Source organism: Toxorhynchites rutilus, chromosome 3 (assembly GCF_029784135.1).
Source record: "Toxorhynchites rutilus septentrionalis strain SRP chromosome 3, ASM2978413v1, whole genome shotgun sequence".
NCBI classification, from domain to species: Eukaryota; Metazoa; Arthropoda; class Insecta; order Diptera; family Culicidae; genus Toxorhynchites; species Toxorhynchites rutilus.
In genome coordinates, this window is record NC_073746.1 from 31,219,490 (window position 1) to 31,244,412 (window position 24,923).

At 40.4% G+C, this 24,923-nt stretch overlaps 1 protein-coding gene across 1 annotated transcript; it reads left to right on the forward strand.

The window, feature by feature from the left end:
* Window positions 1-10,785: 10,785 nt before the first annotated feature.
* On the forward strand, window positions 10,786-24,211 carry LOC129777625 (coatomer subunit gamma). The gene is made up of 8 exons (XM_055784002.1): window positions 10,786-11,048; window positions 11,181-11,311; window positions 11,382-13,017; window positions 13,074-13,258; window positions 13,318-13,492; window positions 13,558-13,743; window positions 13,829-13,981; window positions 23,705-24,211. The coding sequence occupies exons 1-8, from the start codon at window positions 11,009-11,011 to the stop codon at window positions 23,833-23,835; spliced, it is 2,637 nt and encodes an 878-aa protein (XP_055639977.1). The 5' UTR covers window positions 10,786-11,008; the 3' UTR covers window positions 23,836-24,211.
* The last annotated feature ends 712 nt before the right edge of the window (window positions 24,212-24,923 follow it).

Consider the following 24,923-nt stretch of genomic DNA (forward strand, 5'->3'; position numbering starts at 1 on the left):
AAACACAATCACCCGACCGGTACGACCAGCACGAAAAACTGTGGTTCAGCCACAGCGTCACGCGAGTCGTGTCTCACGAGCGCTCCACAATCTCGCGTCATCTGGCCAATTTGCGCCGTTCTATTTGTTTTCATTAGCCACAAAAACAGGTGCTATATCGCGGCAAGTTACTCGCGCTATACGCGTCTTAATTTGCGCCTGGCCTAAAGGGTGTATTTGATGAAAAATTCAAATATTAAATTTTTTCCTTGCAAGTCTATATTAAAAAAATAGGTAACTAGAAATATTGTTTTAATATTGACATAACCAAAGAAACAATAAAGCATACAAAGCAGCGTCAAACAAACGCCTTTGAATCACTCAGAAGTGATGAGAATCAAATTTTACTATTATTTGCTATACTATCAAGTTTACATAGAAGACTATCAAGATTAAAGAGATTTTGTCCGTATATCAGTATCACTATGCTTCTGTATCTAAATTGACTATAACTGCGAACGTTTTCAAACGAGTATTCAAGTCATTTATAACTCGGTATGACTTTGTGTAACATGCAATGAACAATGCTACAGTGCATGTGACAACTCTCGGTTGAAACAACGATACATTTCCCGTGACCGGAATAAAACGTCGCAGTAAACAACTGCAACAGAAACAACCGCTCAGAAAAAGTGTAGTAGGCTAGAAATATTGTGACGCGGGAAAAGCATCATGTGTATAAAGGCCTCACATTTCTATTATAAATCTATTTTCTCGTTTTCGTTTTTCGAAATTTATTCTGATGTCAATGTAATGGAGACGAAGTCCCCATTTAACGAGGACAAGGAATCGAAGCGGCCCAAGTCGCCAATATGACGCGATCCGAGTCCACCGCCGACCCGCTGTCGGAAGCGGCGGTGTCTCGCACGCAAAACTGTGTTCAACTGATTGCCCGGATAGTTTGAAACATAGGATACTGTGTGGTACTCTATAAGAGTACGACTGATTTCAACACATATTCTCTCAAATATATATTAACCGCAGGCGTACACTCAACTGTGTCGACATAATGGCGGTGTAGAAGTCCGACACCGCATAAACCGTTGCGCAGCAACCGTTGGCCCTTCACTTCACTTTTCACCATCACCGAGCACGAGGTAAGACGTTCCTGCATCAGGACAGCTACGCTGGGTGATTCCCCAAACAAGCACATCCGAGAAACTCACAGATACGATCCTTTAGCAATATCCGACCGAGCTTTTGCAAGCGTCGGACGGCATACGTTTGCCTGGTGCATTATGTTTCCACGGTTAATTTTTATTTTGAAATACATTACCGCGCCACAATATTTCTAGCCTACTACACTTTTTCTGAGTGGTTGTTTCTGTTGCAGTCGTTTTCTGAGGTGCTTTATTTCGGGAACCCACATTTCCATATCCCAAACCGAATCAATTTCACAAAAATAGTTGTCCCTTAGCCTTGAATATACCGTTAGTGGTCGGTCGAATCATAACCATACGATTTCCATGGGATAATATTTGATCTTTTTTTCTTTGTCGTTGACTTTACGATGACGGGACGTGCAGCGCACTTAAATGATCAATGTCTTTACACTCACAACGTTTCACTGGTCTCTGAGATGGTGCAGCCAACTCCTAAGACTAGTTGGCATGAATTCCATCAATTGTCCTGAAAGTCGTACGTCTCCATTTTTTTTCATTTGTAAGGCATCGCAGAAGCTTTGAGAAGTCACTAATTCAATTAAAGAAACACGTTAGATAAAAAAATCCCGTAACGATATTTCGCAGTTTTTACAAACAATCCGATAATGCTCTTCCGCTAGATTTTTTTTTTGTTTACCCTAACCATGAATTATCTCAGCTTCCTCCGGATTTCTATGATTAGCAGAAAGAATAAATATTACAAATGAATTGAAAAAAGTGCTTTAAATTGAGAATTTAAAGCTTTGTTTATTGTATACATAATTGATCTGCGACAAGTTTTACGATACCGTGACATTATTTTGTTCGCGGACGATACTGTTTTGTTCATCGCAGCTAAAGGTAGGTTTAGAGTTCCCGTGAACGTGAATATTTTTGTTAATAATTCATCAGTTCATATATAAAACACGAAGGAAACATCTTGAAACGATAGGAAGAAACATTTTCTAGTTGAAAAACACATTCAAACACAGTCCATTTTGATAAAAGTGGATTAATTTAATATTTCACAGCGATTCTGAATTTCCACCGAGTTTTTAATGAAAATTTCGATATGGATGCATTTTCATTTGATCGGATCTCTGCACGGGTTGAAAAACTTCTTTGCTTCGAGTCGATCCGTGAACAACTGTATATTTTATACGAATTGCTTCATTGAAGCTAGATGTTTATTTACTTCAAGTTTACTGGCGAACTTTAAATATGAACGTGAATGCCCAGCAAACATTAAATCGCATAACAAGCGTATATATAACATCATATGCCCTAAAATTTGGTTGGCATATAATGCGCCTAACTGGCATATGCATGCAAAAGTGGAGGCCATATACATACATGGCAAATGTTTACCGAATTTGTTTGGATGAATATGCAACTTTGATCGGCTATAATAGCGATTATGTATACGATTTATTACAGACATAGAAAAAAAAACAAATGGCGCAAAATAGTTTCGTGAAATGTTTATTATAACCTCACGAATCGCCATTTTTATATATAAGTATTTATGTTCGTAGAAATAATAATTGATTGATTGACTTATGTTGGGATTGGAATATGAATGTTTGAAATGACACAGATTGATGTTTGGTGAAAACTGCTCCGATGTGGGTTCGAACTCCGGTCGTCTGGATTATCATCCTCCAGCTATCTCGCGCGGCTATCTGAAATTTAATTCAACAGCGGTTAAAACCCAGCAAACATTAAATCGTATAATTTTGCACGTGCCAAGTCTTACAAGAAATCCAAATAAATCAGAATCGCATATAATATCGATCAAAGTATGTATCGTGTATATTTGAAATCGCATAAAATGTAAAAACTCGATTTTATATACCATTATCAAATTAAGTCGCAATTCGCTATAATAAACATCAATTTTATGATGTATATTGTCGTAAAATATATTTAATCCGCATCATATGCGTATATTACGCTGATGCAGTTTATGAGTCGTATAAGCGTATAATTTAAATCGATTCAGTACTGTAGTAAAACGTGTTCTGAAATTTAATTCAACAGCGGTTAAAACTTTCGAGTGCATCAGCATTTCATTGACGTTTCAATATGATGTAATATGTTCTTTATTAGGATCTAATATGATTACTGTTTCATGATTTTCTTCAGCATGCAACACGATTTACTACAGTACTGAATCGATTTAAATTATACGCTTATACGACTCATAAACTGCATCAGCGTAATATACGCATATGATGCGGATTAAATATATTTTACGACAATATACATCATAAAATTGATGTTTATTATACCGAATTGCGACTTAATTTGATAATGGTATATAAAATCGAGTTTTTACATTTTATGCGATTTCAAATATACACGATACATACTTTTATCGATATTATATGCGATTCTGATTTATTTGGATTTCTTGTAAGACTTGGCACGTACAAAATTATACGATTTAATGTTTGGTGGGTGTTACGGACCCAGATTAGATGGCGAGGTTCGAAGCGCAATCAGGCGCAATGATATGACGCTGAACGCATGTGTTCAAGCGTTCGCCCTTATCGCATGGAATATGCGAAGAGCCAGGAAAGGAAAGGGCGTGTAAGCCGAAATATTTATTTGGGACCTACGCGGGTGGCGTAGTGGAAGATAAGAGTTAGGCAAATGCGTAAAGATAATAATGTATAGCTAGATCTGTCCCTCACGAAGCGTATGGAAATAGCGCGAGGGACATAAACAGATAAGAGCGCATTTGAAATGCCAGCGGGAAGAAATTAGTTATTTTCTCTCCTTATCTGTATAGCTTCTGAGAACAAATAATTTATTGCGGTGGCGTACAGATAAGAAAAGGGAAAGGAAAATTCCCACGTTGGCAGTTGAGAATAGGAACCGCATAGATAAGCGGATAGAATATAGGCTAGCAAATAGGAGACAGATAACCAGACGCAGTCTCGGTTATCTGAAAGAATAGGAAAGGGAGATCTTTCTTCCTTCTCTTAGAATTTAGCTAGGCTAAGTTTTAATGAATAAAGTTAGTTCAATTTGTGCCCTGAAATAAAGTAGTCGCGTCAATTTGTACAGTTAACACGGTTAGTGAATCATCTTTTCTGAATATTTGTCGGACTCCAGTGTGAATTCATCTGAAATAAAGAGTGATTCGGAAATAATACTACTAGCGTAGTTTATGAGCGTTATCTATGTGATTGTATTTTCAATCGTAGTTGAAAGTGCAGAGAAGATCCAATCAGAATCATTGGCTCAGTGGAAAAGAAAGATAATCGCAATAAAAAATAAGTGCAAGATCCTTTTCGCCGTAACGTGAAACACTAGGTGAGCGAATAGTGCGGAGTGGACTATACATACTTATTCGAAGTGCAATTTGATTCTAATCATAAACTGTGTTGACACAATCGCGGATCAAAAGTGCTAAAAAGCACAACCATAGAAGCGCTGACGGGACCGTTGTGAGTCATTGAGGTAAGTGACTCACTCTCTCTTTTTTTTATTAACAGGTGCGTGATAGAAGACTTGCTTGAAGCAAGCATCTAGGGAATTCATATTCCCTAGATTACAGTGGGTGTGAACAAAAACATTTTTTTTTATTAATTCGTTTATTTTTACAGGCTCAATTACATAAGTTTAAAGGAGCCGAATTCTTAAATATATTTTTAAAAACTATATATATAAACAATTTTCTTAAATCTATGGTTAGTACTGTGAGAAACCGATTACTCGTGGTGGGCTCGAGATTAGAAAGGTGACATATTTTCTCAGGAAAAGGATGGGATATGAGGAAATTATTACAATATTGATAATCACACACACACTCAATTCTTAAATCTATTCGTACATCTATTGTTAATTTACATTTCAACTTATTCTTCTGTTTATAGCAAGGGGAGCATTTACTCACACCAACAAAAACATTTTATTCACCACGATTTTTTTAGTTGTTTGTTCGCAATGTAGTTCACCGTAAAATGATCGTACTATTCCGCCACCTGTTCATGTTCACGTTGACGGGGACTCTAAACCAACCTTAAGGATATGATGTTCATAGATATAATACATGAAACGCGAGTGATGCTACAACACCCAACTTTATGTTCAGTAGGTCGCAGAACTTGTTGTTATATAAAGATATAATTTTTTTAAATTCGATTCCCAGAGAAATTAAACGTGCGGCAACAATGGCAAAACTTAAGAAAATGTGTATTCCACACGTAAAATCTGTTTTGTAAATAGCTTTGAGCATTTTTTTATAAATAATTCATTGTTATATGGAAACATATTGTTTTGATTAAAATTATTAAAATTATAAAATTTATTTACAGGTTAAACTACCATGTTCGTACTGATGATGATGATTTTTTGTTGTTGTTGTAGTTTTATTAATGTATAATGTAAAAAAAGAATATAATGAGCGTTGTCTACGAAAGTTTGAACCTCGCGCGCGTTTGGTCTATGTCTATGTTTGGTCTATGTCTGTGTTTGGTCTATGTCTATGTTTGGACTATGTTAAGGGAACACTGGCAGAACACTGATACATAATGAATTTGTATGTAGGGTCTGAAGTGGAAACTGGAATGGAATCTCACACAGGAGTGGAATCTCACACAGAATTGTAAAAACTGTCTTTTTATCTCTGTCATGTTCTAAGTAGACACTTTCAGATATTGGGTTCAATTCCCAATTTGTCAAGGATCTACCCGGGTTGGAAATTTTCTTGACATGCCTTGAAAGAACTTTGGACTTGAAGTTGAGATTATCATTATGTTAATGTCGATACGTATAGGACCATTGGTTTTCTTTTACAATTTTTGCCTATTTATAATGTTCGAATAATAGAAATTCATGCCTGCATCAGAGTCAGTTTGCTTTGATTTTTGTTTTATAATACTGATATCTTAATTTGGTTAAACATAAATATTATCTTTTGTAGAAATCGGCCTGTTCAAGCCTTTGTAGGGGTATGAGGTGGGTCATCATCATCATCATCATCATCATCATCATCATCATCATCATCATCATCATCATTTAATGTCGAATACCTAATTTAATTATAATTATAAAACCAATACTGTTGGCAACACTTGCCTCAACGCACCTTCATTTTTATCACGTCTTGGTCAACACATACAGACAGCGACAAGTAGATCGACATGTCACTGAGTGACTATAATGAAAAGAACAATAACACACAAAACCATGGAAATTTAAATAATTGTTATCTACTTATATTCTATTGTACGTAAAACTATAACTTAAATTTAATAGTCAAAAGCATCCAGTATTGGTAAGAGGTTAAATATTTATATATAAATTCTAAACTAGAACTTGCTGACTAGAAACTATCTAAACTAGGGCTACAACTTATTAAATATTTATGACTACGGCTACGACTATGGACTACAACTATCTAGACTAGAACTAGGACTTATAATTGTTTAAACTAGAATCTACAACTAGATATACCGACGACACCACGCTTAGAATATCATACACTATAAAAAGGGAAACTAAACGTAAGTTCTAAACCTATTGTTTACCTTTGAAACTGTGAACAAATTGTATTTAGTAAATTATTTATTTCTTAGGAAATTATATTCTCGCTATAACCGGATTAAACGTCTTTTATTCGCTTCCGGACGAGAATTATAACTTCGGAAACTTCCCGTTGAAATTTATTTTCAACAAAATTTCGTTTATTTGATACGGTACGATCAGTCAAGTCGAATGCCGCGAAATGATCATGCATCCGATATTAGAAGCGCCAGCGGGAGATCTGATGCAAATGATTTCAGTAATGCGAAAGGAAATGTCACTAATGGTTTATTTAGTAGTAATACGGATCGAATAATGTTGAAGAAGACATTGGAATATGCTTGCAAGGCGTGTCAAGGTCGCGACACTAGCCGACATTCTTCCTGTATAGGAGTTTCAGATGAAGTTGTCGACAAGAGCTGGAGTTGTACTAACTGCATTACTGCGAAATGGGTCCAGCTAACTATGGCGGCTTCGGACGGAGTACCCGAAAGGAAAGATGTGCACCAGGATCGAACACTACGAATAGATCAAAGTATTGGGAAGTTTGTGAACAAATACACCGGTGGCAATCCGGTGGTTTCATCAACTTTAATATCGGTGAAATTGAGGACGTCGTTGTTAGTTAAGACGGACAATCAACAGTTAGCGCTTCTGAATGCAGAGGCTAATCAAAAGTCGTCGAAGCAGCAGGAGGATCTTCTGCGAAAGCAACAGGGGAACCTGATGAATAAAACAAATACCATCGAGCGGATGTGGAAAATGCAGTTGGAGCAGGAGCAACGTCTAAGCAAGCAACTACTCACAAACCCTTCCAACCATATGCACAAACCGCTGTCAACAGATGATTTACCGCAACATTATTCTAGAATGTCGGACTATCCGGATACGACAGTGACGAAGCATGGCAGCATGAACTCACCGATCTTGGAGAACTACGACCAATCACAGCTCTTCTACTCTCTAATCGGCGCACGACAAGCAGCCTCAAAATATTCGTCAAGGTTTTCTGGAAAACGAGACAAGTGGGCAGCTTCCATCTCCATGTACAATCGAACGACCTCGATTTGTAGTGTCATGGAGAATGTTAACATTGTTTACCTGGAAGGAAACCCAAAAGGCACAGCTTATTATTCTGTAAAGAGTCTGTTGGTGCATTTCAGAAACGTTTCTAGCATATTGGCAATCTTGAAGACGTTATTTGGCCAGCCCGAGATGACCCCACGTTCGATGATTGGAAAAGCGAGCCCCTAGCACTAATCCGGCAAGATAATTTGGAATTGTTGGTGTATTTTGCGATGAATGTCCAGAAATTTTGCACTCCAGGAAATGTATATAAACCGCAAGTGTACATGTACAATATTACTCTGCTACACCAGCTTGTCAGAAAATTCCCGCCGTCGCCTAAACTCAACTGGGCACATAAACATCAAACTCTGATAGTGGTCAATTCGGTGACCATAAACGTAAGGATGTGTGCTAGATTCAGTCTTGGCTTGAAGAACAATGGAGGGGAAAGCGTCCAGCCAATCGCCAAAATGACACGACTCGGATGGACTGTATGGAGAAGATGGAGTTCCGAAAATGACACGAAGCTACACCATTATACTTTTTTGTCCATGTGGAGCGAAGGATTCACATCAAGCTGTGAAGAAACACTTCTCGCTACAGAACATCGGAGTGGTTAAATCAAAGGAAGCGCTGTTGCCTGTTAAAGATGAAATGCAACAATCGATGTTTCTGGCTGTATATAGACTGTTGGAACCAGTAATTGATGTCAGCAACTACTCTAACTGGCAGAGATTCGCCAAAGTCACGGCATTCACTCATCGTTTCACGAATAATTGTCACCTCAAATACACCAAGATATCGTTTCACACGTGGCCTTTTACAGCGAATGATCTGATCATTGCCGAGTGTTCGCTAATACGTTTCGTACAACAAATATATCTAAATGAAGTTGTTGTTCTCCAGAAAGCCAGATGCTTGAACTCAATCACAAGCACTGTTCCGAAATGTAACTCGCTCTACCAGCTATCATCATGGCAGAATGAACGCGGGGTTATGCGCTTTCGAACGTGAATCACTGCTTGTCCCTACGCCACTGGTGGCGCGAAACAACCGATAATTTTTTATCGAAACCATCAATTGTACCAAATTACCATCACCAAAACTACGAAATCATTATTTATAGAATACCGCATCGCTCATCTACACACTTGTTACAAGCGAAAGAGTAAAACCGCTTCGCCACGTATTCACGACCGTTCACATATGTGGATGTGAACCACTGTGTGGTCTTTGTAGATTCCAACATGCCACAGAACAGTTGGCCAAACTATATCCGTCAGGATGGACATATTCGGCCCTCAATAGTTGGAACAACGAGCGGTGTATACGACCGTTCAGAGACGACGTCGGATGTTCGGTGCGACGGAGAGTAAGCCAACCAAGGATTGGCGTACGCTGGGGGGAGTGTTGGCAACACTTGCCTCAACGCACCTTCATTTTTATCACGTCTTGGTCAACACATACAGACAGCGACAAGTAGATCGACATGTCACTGAGTGACTATAATGAAAAGAACAATAACACACAAAACCATGGAAATTTAAATAATTGTTATCTACTTATATTCTATTGTACGTAAAACTATAACTTAAATTTAATAGTCAAAAGCATCCAGTATTGGTAAGAGGTTAAATATTTATATATAAATCTAAACTAGAACTTGCTGACTAGAAACTATCTAAACTAGGGCTACAACTTATTAAATATTTATGACTACGGCTACGACTATGGACTACAACTATCTAGACTAGAACTAGGACTTATAATTGTCTAAACTAGAATCTACAACTAGATATACCGACGACACCCCGCTTAGAATATCATACACTATAAAAAGGGAAACTAAACGTAAGTTCTAAACCTATTGTTTACCTTTGAAACTGTGAACAAATTGTATTTAGTAAATTATTTATTTCTTAGGAAATTATATTCTCGCTATAACCGGATTAAACGTCTTTTATTCGCTTCCGGACGAGAATTATAACTTCGGAAACTTCCCGTTGAAATTTATTTTCAACAAATACTAATTTTAAATTTAAGAATGAGATACATTAACGAAATAAGCCACGCATTACATGCATTTTTTGTGAACGACAATATGGTTTTTTTTTAGTTATTTTTCAAGCATTCTCATTATATTTATTTGTTCCGTCCTGCACAATCTGCTTTCCAATGCATTCAGGTCAGCTGCACTTTATTCGTTCCCAAACAGTTCGCTCGCGATCAGTTCGTTCGGAATCAGCTTGTTAGCGAATAAAGCGCGATTCACATACAACATCCACGTCACGTTCACGTTCCGTCACGTAACGTTGCGTCAATTATTCTGCCATGCAATTCCTATTGAAGCATTCACATACACCAGCAACGGCAAATCGAAGTTGCCGTTGTCGGTGTATGTGAATGTTTGCACGAGAACTGCTTGGAAGAACAATTGACGCAACGTGACGGGACGGAACGTGAACGTGACGTAGATGTTGTATGTGAATCGCACTTAACCGTTCATTCACCCTTTTTGGCGAACTTGTCGAAATCACGTAATTTTTCGTTACATCCCCCTATATAGAAATCAGACACGCAGTCCTACGTCAAACAAATGTTTAATTTTGAATAATTTGAATATTTTTGTATTCTTAAAAGAGAAATAAAACGTCCAATGCCCTCTTAAGTGCGATTCACATACAACATCTACGTCACGTTCACGTTCCGTCCCGTCACGTTGCGTCAATTGTTCTTCCAAGCAGTTCTTATGCAAACATTCACATACACCGACAACGGCAACTTCGATTTGCCGTTGCTGGTGTATGTGAATGCTTCAATAGGAATTGCATGGCAGAATAATTGACGCAACGTTACGTGACGGAACGTGAACGTGATGTAGATGTTGTATGTGAATCGCGCTTTAACGTTATTCATTTTGATTCGGCATGTACGAGATGGTGAAAATGGCAACGCACCACCAGCTTGCATGTGAAAAACTCTCAACTGGGCACCCTACCACGCCGTCAACAATACGTCAAACGCAACCAAAAAATCTTCCGAGCTCGATACATCAATCGTTGTGACGTGGTGAAAATTTTCGGCTAGAATCACCTCAGTGCCATCGAATATTTCGCAATTTTCAGGCTCAGAAGTGATAAATTGGTCACCAGTGCACTACGAATCTATTCCTTGCGTTCGAGACAAGCGGTGGACGGTGAAATCCGGCACGGAAACGATTCAAAATGAGCTCTTTCAAGAGAGACAAAAAAGAGGAGGAGGAAGGTAAGAGAACGATAACACCGCCTATGTCTGCTTGGGGTTTGCTTCTCGGTGGGATGTTTTTACTTCCCCCGCAAGACATGGAAAAAGGACGTAAGATGTAATTGTTTGCTTTTTTTCCGGTACGCATTAAAGGGGGTAACAATCCCTTCATGAATCTAGAGAAGACGGCCGTGTTACAGGAAACAAGAATGTTCAACGAGACACCAGTCAATGCCCGCAAATGCACCCACATTCTGACGAAAATTTTGTACCTCATCAATCAGGTAGTGTGAATTTTTCATTCTAATAGTAATAATTGATGTGAACTACTTGGCACTAATATGTTCGTTTTAGGGTGAACAACTGGGCACTCGCGAGGCGACTGAATGTTTTTTCGCCATGACAAAGTTGTTCCAATCGAAGGATGTCATCATGCGCCGCATGGTCTATTTGGGCATCAAGGAGCTAAGCCCGATTGCCGATGATGTGATTATCGTAACTAGCTCGTTGACCAAGGACATGACCGGAAAGGAAGATTTGTATCGTGCTCCAGCGATTCGTGCATTGTGCAGTATTACCGATAATACGATGCTGCAGGCGGTTGAACGTTACATGAAGCAGTGTATTGTGGATCGGAACGCTTCGGTGTCCAGTGGAGCCTTGGTGAGTTCGTTGCACTTGACAACCACGGCGGGTGATGTGGTCAAACGTTGGGCCAACGAAGCACAGGAAGCATTGAATAGCGATAACATCATGGTGCAATATCACGGATTGGGTTTGCTGTACCATATCAGAAAGGCCGACCGACTGGCCGTCACCAAGTTGGTGAATAAATTGACCAAGCAAAATTTGAAAAGCCCGTATGCAGTTTGTTTCTTGATCAGAATAGCTTGTAAAATAATCGAGGAGGAGGATGCAGCCGGGAATTCAAGCGCCGAGTCGCCTTTGTTTGTTTTTGTGGAGTCGTGTTTGAGGAACAAAAGTGAAATGGTTGTTTACGAAGCGGCGCATGCTTTTGTAAATCTGAAGAGGACCAACCCTAGGGAGCTCTCTACCGCGGTGAGCATCCTCCAGCTGTTCTGTGGATCTTCGAAGGCCACCCTCAGATTTGCCGCTGTCAGAACGATGAATAAAGTTGCGATGCTTCATCCACCAGCTGTTAACGTTTGCAATCTGGACCTCGAAGGATTGATTGCCGACTCGAATCGCTCAGTTGCCACCCTGGCAATCACAACGCTGCTGAAGACGGGAGCTGAAAGTTCGGTCGAACGTTTGATGAAGCAGATTGCAACGTTCGTCGCGGAAATCTCCGACGAGTTCAAGGTGGTCGTGGTTCAAGCCATTCGCGCGCTTTGTTCCAAATTCCCCCGCAAGCACGGGGTTATGATGAACTTTCTTAGCGGAATGTTACGCGAGGAGGGTGGCCTCGAGTATAAAACATCAATTGTTGACACAATCATCCTGATCATTGAAGAAAATCCGGAAGCTAAAGAGTCCGGCCTATCGCACCTATGCGAGTTTATTGAAGATTGTGAGCACACTTCGCTGGCCGTACGAATTCTCCACTTGATGGGCAAAGAAGGCCCGTACTCGAAGTGTCCCTCCCGCTACATTCGATTCATCTACAATCGGGTAATTTTGGAAAATGCCACCGTTAGAGCTGCAGCGGTCGCAGCCATCGCTCAGTTCGGAGCTTCCTGTCCGGATCTGTTGCCGAATGTGCTAGTACTGTTGAACCGTTGCCAAATGGATTCGGACGATGAGGTGCGCGATCGCGCCACCTATTACTATTCAATCCTGACAAAATCAAGCCCCGAACTCAACAAGGCTTATATCACCGAAAATGGAATCGTGTCTTTGCCACTGCTGGAGAAATCGCTCAAGGAGCACTTGAATGGACCACTCACGGAGAAATTCGATATTGCGATTGTGCCTAAGTCACAAACCGTTCAACCGCAGACTACCGATGAAGTCATGATCATGAACAATGGTAAGTGCATGCGTTCAATGACATTAGTTGAGTTTTATATATAAAACCGTTACCAGCAATCCCGAAAGTGCCACGAATCACGCGGGAAGAAGCCAACACTGAGAAACTGCTCCAGATTCCTGGCATACATCGGCTTGGAGCCCTACACAAATCATCTGCTCCGGTACAGCTCACCGAAAGTGAAACCGAATACACTGTGTCCTGTATCAAGCACTGCTTCGGCAGTCACGTTGTTTTCCAAGTAACGATAGAGACGAAGCAATGCAATTCACATAATGATGAGTGGTTTTGTCATTTCAGTTCGATTGCGTGAACACCCTTTCCGATCAACTTCTCGAAAATGTACGCGTCGATCTGGTACTGCCGGATGGATTTATCAAACGAGCGGTCATACCGTGTCCGAAGCTTCCCTATGGCGAAAAAGAATCCACCTACGTTATCGTTGAGTTCCCACCAGATCTACCCAATTCAATCGGTAAGAAAGTCGCTTAGAGTGTGTGAATGCCATGATTTCCTGTTTTTTATTTGCTTTCGTTCCAGCTGCTTTTGGAGCAACACTACGGTTTCTCGTTAAAGACTGTGACCCGTCGACTGGTCTGCCTGATTCCGACGAGGGTTACGACGACGAGTATATGCTTGAGGACATCGAAATAACCGTTGCTGATCAGATCCAGAAATCCAAGAAACAAAACTTCAACGCCGCTTGGGAGAGCGCGGATCCGGATGGTGAGTTTTCGTTGTCGTTTTGCGTTAACCGGTCTCCCTGACTGACCGAGCCGTTCATTTTTACACATTTTGTTCTAAATTCTAGAATGGGTTGAAGCGGAAGATACCTTTGTGCTGTCTACGGTGAGCAGTTTACAGGAAGCGGTGAATACGATTCTCAAGTTCCTTGGACTTGCGCCCGCCAATCTATCGGAGAAGGTGGCAGATGGTGCCCACACTCATACCCTGCTGTGCTCAGGTTCGTACCATCAGAATTATTTTTTGATTTTATAATGTAGTTGAATATTGAGTATTAATATTGAATATTGGTCGTCTAGGGGCAATATTGAAGCCCCTAGACGAACAATTATATTGTACAAACCAAATACTGCGCCATAATATTGAACGTTTATGGGCCGATTAAAACTCTCGCACAAATTTGGCCCGAAGGAATTTAGATCCGATTTATTTTCGCAAGTTGAAACTTTAAATTGTATTTTCCAGAAGCACCGCTGTGCAACAGAGAAGTGCTTCTGTATTTTACGAAATATCGGTTGAATTGATTGGTAAACATTATTTTGGAGAGTCAAATATGATCAACTGGGGGCTTTGAACCTGCGATCGTGAACTAGTAAGCGGACACGCGACCAAATCAACTATGAAAACCCCCTATCCTCGAATTGTAGCCAATTGGTCTGAGCAGTTTTTGTTCTTATTATTTCCATTTTTTGTTCCACAACGTATTTTAGTTGGCACGATAGCCTCTAATTACTTTTCACTCTTTCAAAAATGTAACGATTCATTAAGAGTTTTCGAATGCGTATTACTCAAAGCCGTTATTGCGACATATGTTGTGTTATATACCATTAGACAGAAAATTTATCCAACATTTGAACAGTCAATATAGTAGAAAGGTTAACAATTTGACGATTATAATGGGTATGTTTTTTTTTTCCTGTGTACTAACCACTCGTTTTCCTCCCCGAAGCAACGAGCAATCTTTTGCCTAAATTCGGGCGTTTGCTCACAATGTGAGTTGATGCGGATAATGAATTATTTTCCATTTACCGATAATAGGTATTTATCAGGTATTGTATTTCATGTTACCCAATTAATTCGTGCTCAATTCACGTTTTTATCGTGTAGGTCTTGTTACCAACAATGTATGTAATTGTGGTCCAGGATGTAATGATATCGAGCTTGGTTATGTTATGAGTTTGGTTATGTAAAATATGCAATTAATGAATTTAACTGGCTAGAAGATGGAAAGGGTATATTAGAGGCGAATGAACTGCAAAGTTTAAAGCCTCTTAAAAACAAAGAAAGAAAGAAAAGGGTATACTCACGCGTATCAAATTATGATAGCTTGAATAGTCGTGATCTTAATATTATGCTTGTTATATATCCTAAGAAACCTGCTTCACTTCCTCGAATGCACATGCCCATTCTCCTTTTACTTTCCTATACAAATACATATACCTGGCTATAAAGATATTCCACGTTGTCCGAAACATTGTTTGAAGGGGGCCTATCCGAGCGTCTGTTCATCATGATGGGCCTCAAAACAGCGTATATTTCCCATATCAGGGCGGTTGATCACTGTCTTCTTGCCAGCGAGTACTCTAAAAAGAGCTGTGCACGTAGGCCCTCCGGCGAGACAGAGGGTTGGTGCAGACCCTGCAAGTCATCCGTAAAAATCAAACGCACAGGAAAATTCACAAAGACGTTCGAGACAGGAAAATCGGACTAAACCCACGCGAAAAACACAGCCTAGAGATTGAAAACTCGGAAAATGGAACTGCAAGTCTTTCACTTTTCTTGCGAGTACCCGAATCCTTTCGGAAACATTGAGAGCCCGCAATTTCAACATCGTAGCGCTGTAGAAGGTGTGCTGGAAGGGTTCGATGATTCGATCGTTCCAAGATGAGTATACCATCTACCAGAGCTGCGGCAAAACACACGAGCTGAGTACAGCTTTCATCGTGATGGGTAAGATTGACTGGTGGCCGATCAATGAAAAAAGTACAGATTGAGGATGATTGATTGCAACTTTTTCATCATCAGCATTTTCAAGGTCCGCAGTACCCATCTAGCTAGCACCGATGACGATGAAGAAGAATTCCACGCGCAGCTAGAGCGTGAATACGATCGCTGCCCGCAACACAACATCTAAATCGTCATCGGTGATTTGAACACTCAGGTCGGCTAAATGACCGGTAATTGATAGGTTTAACGCCCATCAGCGAACCAACGAAAACGACCTAAGATTTATCGACTTCGCTGCCTCCAAGAATATGGCCATACGTAGCACCTTTTTCCAGCACAGCCTCCAATACCTCCAATTACGCCTGGAGATCACCAAAGCAAACAGAAACACAAATTGACCACGTTTTGATCGATGGTCGACACTTCTCGGATATCATCGTCGTCAGAACCTATCGTGGCGCTAACATCGATTCAGACCACTACTGGTGATGGTCAAACTGCGTTCTAAACTGTCAGTCGTCAATAACATAAGACACCAGCGCTCACCACGGTACCACCTACGACGACTGCAGGATCCGAACGTTGCTGCAACATACTAGCAGCATCTTGAAGCTGCGTTACCGGGGGTAGACGAACTGGATCGGGTATGAACAACGAGGACAACGGAACGAATGGTTTGACGACGAGTGCCGAGCGCTCCTGAACGAGAAGGACGCAGCACGTGCAGCCATACTGCAACGAGCGATTCGACAAAACGTGGAACGATACAGACTGAAACGAAGGCAGCAAGCACATCTCTTTCGGGAAAAAAAGCGCCGCCTGGAAGAGAAAGAGTGTGAGGAGATGGAGCCAAGATGTGCAGGAACAAGGAAGGAGGCATCTTGAGGAACGAACGCGAGGTGATCGGAAGGAGAAGGCAGCCCTACGATGAACACATGAACAGTGCGATGACAAGGGACCAAGACCGCCGAGAAGGACTACACCGGTGCAGTGAACAACGACGACGTACCATCCCGACGACGGGGTGAGTTAAAATGGTCATTGATCAGCTAAAAACCCACAAAGCAGCTGGTAAGGAAGTCCTCGTAGTGAAGCTGTTCAAGGGAGGTCCGGGAAAACTTTTAAAGTGTATGCAACGGTTAATAGTCAGGATCAGGGACACAGAGCAGCCACCGGAGGAGTGGAAGGACAGTGTAATCTGCCCCATCTATAAAAAAGGGGACAAGCTGGTTGTAGAAACTATCGTGCCATCACAGTCCTGAATGGTGCCTACAGAATTCTGTCTCAGATCTCAGATCTTCAGCTGTCTATCGCCAATAGTAAGTAGATTTGTGTGAAGTTATCAGGCCGGATTCATGCAAGGTTGCTTGACGACTGATCAGATGTTTACACTGCGGCAGATCTTCCAAAAGTGCCGCGATTATCAGGTCCCTACGCACCACATCTTCGTTGACTTCAAGGCCGCATAAGACCGGCCGACGACAGCTATGGAGGATCATGGACGAACACGGCTTTCCCCTTTCCCTAGCAACACCGATCCAGTGAGAAACAAAACCTTTATTGTTTTAGTTCTTCCCTCATTTGCCGCTCGCTGTTTCAGCACCGAATGATGATGTTTGTAATTATTTATTGGGTTGAGGAAGAAGAAATGTGGTATATTGTCAATATATGACAATACTTAAACATATCTTGTGTTGTACTTATCGCATCGGGTCATACTATACGGCTATTTAAAGACGTCAAACTGTGCTACAAGTGTCGTTTTGACAGTGTTGTGATTGTCCTTTTCAGTCTCAAGTTATAGCGCGTCAAAGATGGAGTCAACCAAGCAAGAAATTCGCCATATTTTACGTTTTTACTACCTGCGAGGTAAAACTGCAACGAAGGCGGCCGAAAAAATTCATGTAGTTTATGAGCCCGATACTGTAACGATTCACACAGCACAGCGTTAGTTTGATCGATTGCGTTCTGGTGTAGTGGCTGTCGAAGATACTCCCCGTACTGGTAGGCCAATCGTCGTGGAAACCGATAAAATCGTTGAAATCATCTGGCTGGCATGTGAGCACTCGCTCGATTGGCCAGGAACTGGGTATAGACCATAAAACCGTTTGAAACCATTTGCAGAAGATTGGATTCCAAAAAAAGCTGGATATATGGGTGCCACACGAGTTGGCGCAAAAAAATCTTTTAGACCGAATCAACGCCTACGATGCACTGCTGAAACGGAACGAACTCGACCCATTTTTGAAGAAGATGGTGACTGGTGATGAAAAGTGGATCACGTACGACAACCTAAAGCGAAAAAAGTCGTGGTCAAAGCGCGGTGAGCCGGCCCAAACCATCGCCAAACCCGGATTGACGGTAAGGAAGGTTTTGCTGTGAGTTTGGTGGGATTGGAAGGGAATCATCCACTATGACCTGCTCAACTATGGCCAGAACCTCAACTCGGTTCTCTACTGTGAACAGCTTGACCATTTGAAGCAGTCGATTAACCAGAAGCGGCCAGAAATGATCAATAGGAATGATGTTGTTTTCCACCAGGACAACGCTCACACATCTTTGATGACCCGCCAGAAGCCACGAGAGCTCGGATGGGATGTCCTATTGCGCCTACCGTATAGTCCGAACCTGGCTCCAAGTGATTATCTTCTCTTCCGGTCCATGCAAAATGCTCTTGGTGATACTAAGTTGGCCTCAAAAGAGGCTTGCGAAAACTGGCTGTCTGAGTTTTTTGTAAATAAGGAGGGGGGGTTTTATAAGGGGGGGGGGGGATAATGAAGTTGCCGTCTTCTAAACGGCAACAAGTTTGCGAACAAATCGGCGCATATTAGACTTAAATTGGATAATTTTAAGTATTTTAAAGAAAGCGTCAAATTTCGATCAGAAATACGACATTTCTTTTTCCCCAACCCAATATATATCATTCATTGTTCTGCACTCATCTGTACAGTATTGATTCACGATAGGTGGTAAAAGATGATGGGCCTGATCCCGAACATCACTTCCACAAAGGACTTCACTTACCAGATGCCAGGTTTGAAGACATGTCTTCATTAAAGACATTTGACTTACTGTGAAGATATTTGATTTTGTGAAGACATTTTGAAGACATGAAATATTTGAAGACATTTCAGTATGATAGAGTACGTGGTTTTTGAGAGATATTATTTCCATGAAATTCTAACTATTAGCTGAAAATATCGTCAAAAAACAACCTTTCAAAACTCATAAAATTTAGTTCGCAGTTGCGCAATATATTCTTTGTTCACATTCATTGAAATAAACTTCAAAACCTCAAAGTAATTTTAATGGAATGCGCTATATAACAATACCAATTAGAATAAATATTGAATAAGCTATAAATCTATGTAAGTTATAATGTTTTTTCTCTCTTTCTATAAATTACTCTAGAGATAAAACTTGACTATTATGTATGATTACTGATATCTCGCATACTGTCGTTCTTAGCCCTGTCTTACTCGTTTGAATAGTGAGAAGCATTTAGTAAAGGTCAAGGTTAGAATCATTTTGTAAGAACCATCTCTACAATTTTGTTCAATAACAATAACTTTTGTACAAACCCGAATTTATCCACCGCACGATCTGTATTATCTGAGTTACTCCGATATGGAATTTTTTTATCCTTCTCATTCTTGTGTAATTTGATATACGGGACATGAGGTTTGATTTAATTATTTAAAGAGAAACTGGGTAGCAGCGTCGGTCTGTAACATAATCTTCATATAATACATCTGATGGATTTCAAGAATTTGCCAAAAGCAGAAAGATTTTCTTTAGACGGATCGAAGTTATGAAAAACTAGAGAAGAATTTAAAAACGGTAACGGTATTGAATTAAAGAGACTTTAAACTCTGAGAGTTCATTCGTCTCTAAAAACAGTATCTTGTGAATGTTTTGCAATGATGGACTCATTTTTTCTTGTTTGTAACTTATTATTTTTTTGACGTAGGACTACGTCTAACCGGAAGATATAGGGGTGAAATGGAAATCTAGGCACTGAACAAGTAGGAAAAAATGCAAGATTTGGAACGCTTATAACTCGAGCATTTCTCAATAGATCGCAAAGGTTTTTGCATCCATTGATAGGAAATATATCTACGCATCTATCATAACGAATAACATTTCATTTTTCTTGAGATAAATAATTGAATAATTGTGAAATATCAAGCATTGTCCAAATGCACTATGTGCCCATTTTTGATTGGTCCATTTTGTGCTCCTCAAATCGTACCGACCAAAACGGGCAACCAGAGCAGCAGCGAAATACAATGAAGCGCGATTGGAAAGGAAAAAGAAAAAATATGAACGAAACATTGGTCGCAGTCTCACACATGCGTAATTCTCGAGCCAGCCAGTCAGCTTAAAAATCCTCGCTCCGCTGCCGTAACGATCATTCTCATCGAAACCGTACACCACATCGTTTCGCATCACAACACATCAACAAACCAACACAAGCAGCCATGTCTGGACATGGTAAAGGAGGAAAAGTGAAGGGAAAGGCAAAATCCCGCTCGAACCGTGTTGATCTGGAGTTCCCCGCAAGGGTAGCTAGGCCGAGCGCGTTAGTACCAGTGCACCAGTCCACCTAGCCGGCGTTATATAGTTTCGGCCGCCGAAGTGATCGAGTTAGCTGGCAAAGCTGCTCGCGACGATAAGAAAACCCGCATTCGGAACAGAACACATTCGGTTCGGTGGACATCAAGACAACAGGCAGTTGCAGCGAGTGGCGAGTGGCAAACGCAATCGCAAAACGGCATCAGGTAGCAGAAGAAAAAAGTTTGTTCTTTATACAAACTGCTTTGGTGGCAAATCCAGAACAAGGCGGCATCGAGGGCGTTCGAAATGGTTTTTTTCAAAACCACGAGTACTAAGTTTTCTAAATTGGAACCATTCCATAAAACAAGGCGCTTTTCAGGGCCATTAAACCTTCCAAAAAAGAGTTTAGAAAATACAGTTCAATGCTTTCTAAAACATTATCCAAAATAATAATAAAACACAAATTGATTTTTTCTTAATTTGTTTGCCAGGATATGATGAGTATGTGAATTTGGCAGTTGTTCTGAGCTTATTGATTTTCACCAATTCTTAAATTGCGCTAGAGTATAAAACACGTGGACCCCAAAAAAATATCTTATTTTCTTTCAAACCGTAAACCCGTGTGGTTGTACGGCATCGGCGTCGTGGACGTAACAAAGGAGGACAAGTTAAGGGAAATGCAAAGTCTCACTCGAACCGTGCAGGTCTCCAGTTCCCTGTTGGCCGCATTCACTGATTGCTCCGCAAGGGTAACTAGGCCGAACGGATTGGTGCCGGACCACCAGTATACCTAACAGCGATTATAGAGTTTTGGCCGTCGGAGTGCTCGAGTTGGCTTGCAAAGCTGCTCACGACAATCAGAAAACACGCATCAAGAACAGAGCAGCTTCGGTTCGGCAAGGCAACAATTAGTTTCAGTAAGTGGCAAAGTCGCATTAAATGTAATTTACTGAACAATATGTCACAAGCTGGATGGGAAGCAATTTTCCAACTGTGAAAGCTGTGGCGAGTGGCAAACGCAATAGCTAAACAGGAAGGTTTAACCGAACAAGATGGGAATATCGAGTGATAACAAAAACACAACACCAAAGGTTCGTTTCAGAACCATCAACATATTCATAAAGAGTAAACAGTAAACTAATCCATTTTTCAGGTAGATAGGAGGAGACGAAAATAAAACAATATACTTAAAATATATATTTAACAAAAGCTGTCCCCTTTGTATAGTCCTACGTCACTCCGGTTATGTCCCCGACATTACCCACCCGTCTTTTTTTAAATATTCTTTCATTCAAAGTATGTCTTCAAAACAATATGGTTGAAAATATATATTACGTTAATTGCGAATGTTTGAATTACAAAAACCAGCTCTACAATGTTGGAAAAACTTCACAGTTATTATTTCATACTCAAAGTATCAACAAATCAATATATCTTATACATAATCAATCCCAATGATCGTTCTTTCTAATGAGAGATGACGAATTATTGTTTCTTTCACACTGTTTAAGCGTACTTGGGCCAATGGCCTCATTTTTCCATTTTATGGTGTTGCAATTTTCTGTTAGTCTAATCTAATTCATCTAATTCATTTAGGACAATCGAAACTAGAGTTACTTAGCTGTTGCTATGTTTCAATGGACCTATGGGAGCTACATTTTTAGTCTTACACTCCATAGTGCTTTTAGATTACACTCCATAGCGGACGTACCGAATTGAAATAAACAAATTTACGTCCTCTGGATACGTCGGGATTTCCTTCTAAAAATGCCGCCAGGCGGATAAATTGCTGTTTGTTTATCTTTTCTTTCTTGAAAAGCAAGACAAGATTCAAAATGTTAGCAAAAATATACGAAAATAAATTTACTCAATTTCTCGTAACTAGCTTTCACTATCTAAAACACTAGTGGAAAAAATACACGACAAGCATTGTTTTCTCCGTGACATGACAGTATCGTGGTATTCATAATAACACCGAATTCGTCCAAGTTGTCACGACGGATAAACTCTTCCGCATTCGTCACACACGGTTGCAGCCTTAATAATGTTGTATTCACTTCGTTTTCACCGTGAAGTGACGCTCGTGATCAGGCCCGATGTGTGCGGTTCAAAACTATATACAATCATTAAACGTGCTGTCAGTTGTTAGGTTTAGCTCGGATATGCAATCACCAGACTTCGTTCGTCTCCTCGTTTGTTCACTTGGTCTAACAAAAGTGGATACTTTCATTCTGTTCAAGTATCTGAATCATTCACTCATTTTTGGTTATATATTCGTAAATGGAAAGTAGCATGACACATTTTGACTCATTGGGTATTAACAGATTTCCGAACACTGCATCGTAACATTTTTGCATGGAAAACTATAGCCGCATTATGTTCACCATCAAAGGCAACGTTGATGTAACGTTGGCGTTGTATGCGTAGCGCAATTTACTCGGACACGGTAACCAAGGTTAATGAGCAACTTCAAAATCTCCGATAAGTTTCGCGATTCTACCTGCATGTAAGATTTTTTTATGGCAACCCTGCACGCCGGTTCTATAGGTTCTGTAATACGGTGTGGGGTTTTGGTGCTCTTATCAAACATTGTGGATTGCGAGGACTGAATCCATTAATAAGAATTGCCTTCGTCATCTTCCATATATCCAGGGAATCTTTCGCCTTTCGAGACTCGTTATCAATAACTAGGTTTTGATACACTTGACCATATTGCTAGAGACGAATGAACTCTCAGAGTTTAAAGTCTCTCTAATTCAATACCTTCCTTCCTTGACCATATAAGAAAGATAAGTCACAATGTTTGCATCTTTAGTGCTGTTGGGCGGGATTAATTATCCTAGTATGCAGAGCTGTACATTTGTGAACCCGAGTGTCTCCTCTGCTCAAGGATTTTCTTCATTTTCGATCCCGTTTTGCGAACTACGGCTTATATAACCCAATTCACTTTATATCTGCGCGATTCATTGAATTTCACAGATTGTTCGACTTCAACCAATCTGGTTATGTCGTAGGACTCAGTGTGGACCGTTGGATGAAGGGTGAATACTTGATGGACAATGATGCTTCTTACAAAGGACAATGTCAACTTTTTATTTTATTGATGATTTGATTAGACTATTATTGATTGTTTTAATGTGTTTAAAAAAAAAGGTAAGATGTGGAGTTTTTACACCGCTTTTGCATATATTCAGATGAAATCAATAACAAATAAAAAAAACCGTAGAATGATGCTAAAGATGATACATAAATTTGCAAGTCCGAAGCAAATCGTAATAAATATTCTCTGTCAAAAAAGTCTGCTGAATTTCACGATGCTGTTTTCAACCTGCTCAGCATGTTTTAGACCAGTCTTTCCTATCTAAAAACATGTATTTACATAATTATTTTTATAGAGTTCAGAGTTGGTTTCCATATTGCTTCTTTTTCTCCCTTTCAGGTACATTCCGTGGTGACATCGAGGTGTTGGTGCGTTCGAAGCTGGCCGTCTCAGACGGTGTGACGATGCATCTGACGGTACGAGCAATGGACGCGGATGTTGCGGAATTAATCACATCCGCCGTAGGTTGAGTGACTGGGACAAATCGCCACACAGCCATTAGCAACACCTTTACACACACATACACACATACACGCATGCTCTTACCTAAATCTCGTGCAAGAGTTCGTTCTTTTATGTTATGAACATTTGGAAAGTATCTATAGTGGATAGTGTTAAGTTTTTCGTCGGCATTCGTTAGTTACTACAGTAGAAATGATAGAACATAAACAGTAAACGGAAAAGATGAACGGCACCATTGTAAGCCACCCTGGAAAAAGAAAACCACACAAAAAGCATGAGTATATAATATATGGATAAATCCTGGAACGAATATGTGAATAATACTGTATTAATGCATCTATGGTATGATGAGAAAAATATAAATCGTTTCTTTTAAGTGACAAATTTATAGAACTTTGCCATACAAACTGTTTTATTGAGAGAAGCGGTGACCTCCTTCCCACCTCAGCTCAGTGCGGACTAAGAACACAGCGCGTCGTACGTTTGCATAAAATATCTACAATGTTTAACTTTCATTATGCACTGCAGAAGCGATTGTCCTCACCGAATGATAATAATCGACCGCAGCCACCTAGCGAGAGCTCCAGGAGCAGCAGCCCCACCATCAGGAAAGCAAACGGCGCGAGGACATAAATTATTCGCAAATGTATAAATTTGCATCCTCTTATTCTGGCGACATCGTCCCGTTCCCGGACAAAACCAGGCGGCGACCGTACACACAATATTGTTCGAGGCACACGCATAAAAAGCAATAAACAATAATTATATTAAAATTCGCCAAAACCGCAGCCAAATTGTTTAATGTAGCGAAATAAATTTCTTGCGCTGTGTTGCCGCTCTGCTTTTTGGGGATTGCCCGAAAGAGACTTGCACTCCATGCATCGTCGTTGTTTTAATGTGTGTACGTTTTCATTTAGCGAGAGAAACGATTTCGCCGCCATATGTGTATGGCGAATGAGAATCCTCGAAATGGCGTGTGTTCCAGCGAGACAACACTACCCGAGGTTTGGCAGATCAAACATCGTACTCGACCGAGGCACATGGCGCACGCATACAGCAATTTGCATGCAGAATGAAACACGGTGCAGGGAAAATT

Bases quoted from the DNA above. Each gene is read 5' to 3' on its own strand.
- LOC129777625 (XM_055784002.1), top strand. From the start codon at position 11,009: ATGAGCTCTTTCAAGAGAGACAAAAAAGAGGAGGAGGAAG. The intron at 11,312-11,381 runs GTAGTGTGAATT...TGTTCGTTTTAG, and splicing joins TTTTGTACCTCATCAATCAG to GGTGAACAACTGGGCACTCG. The intron at 13,493-13,557 runs GTAAGAAAGTCG...CTTTCGTTCCAG, and splicing joins AGATCTACCCAATTCAATCG to CTGCTTTTGGAGCAACACTA.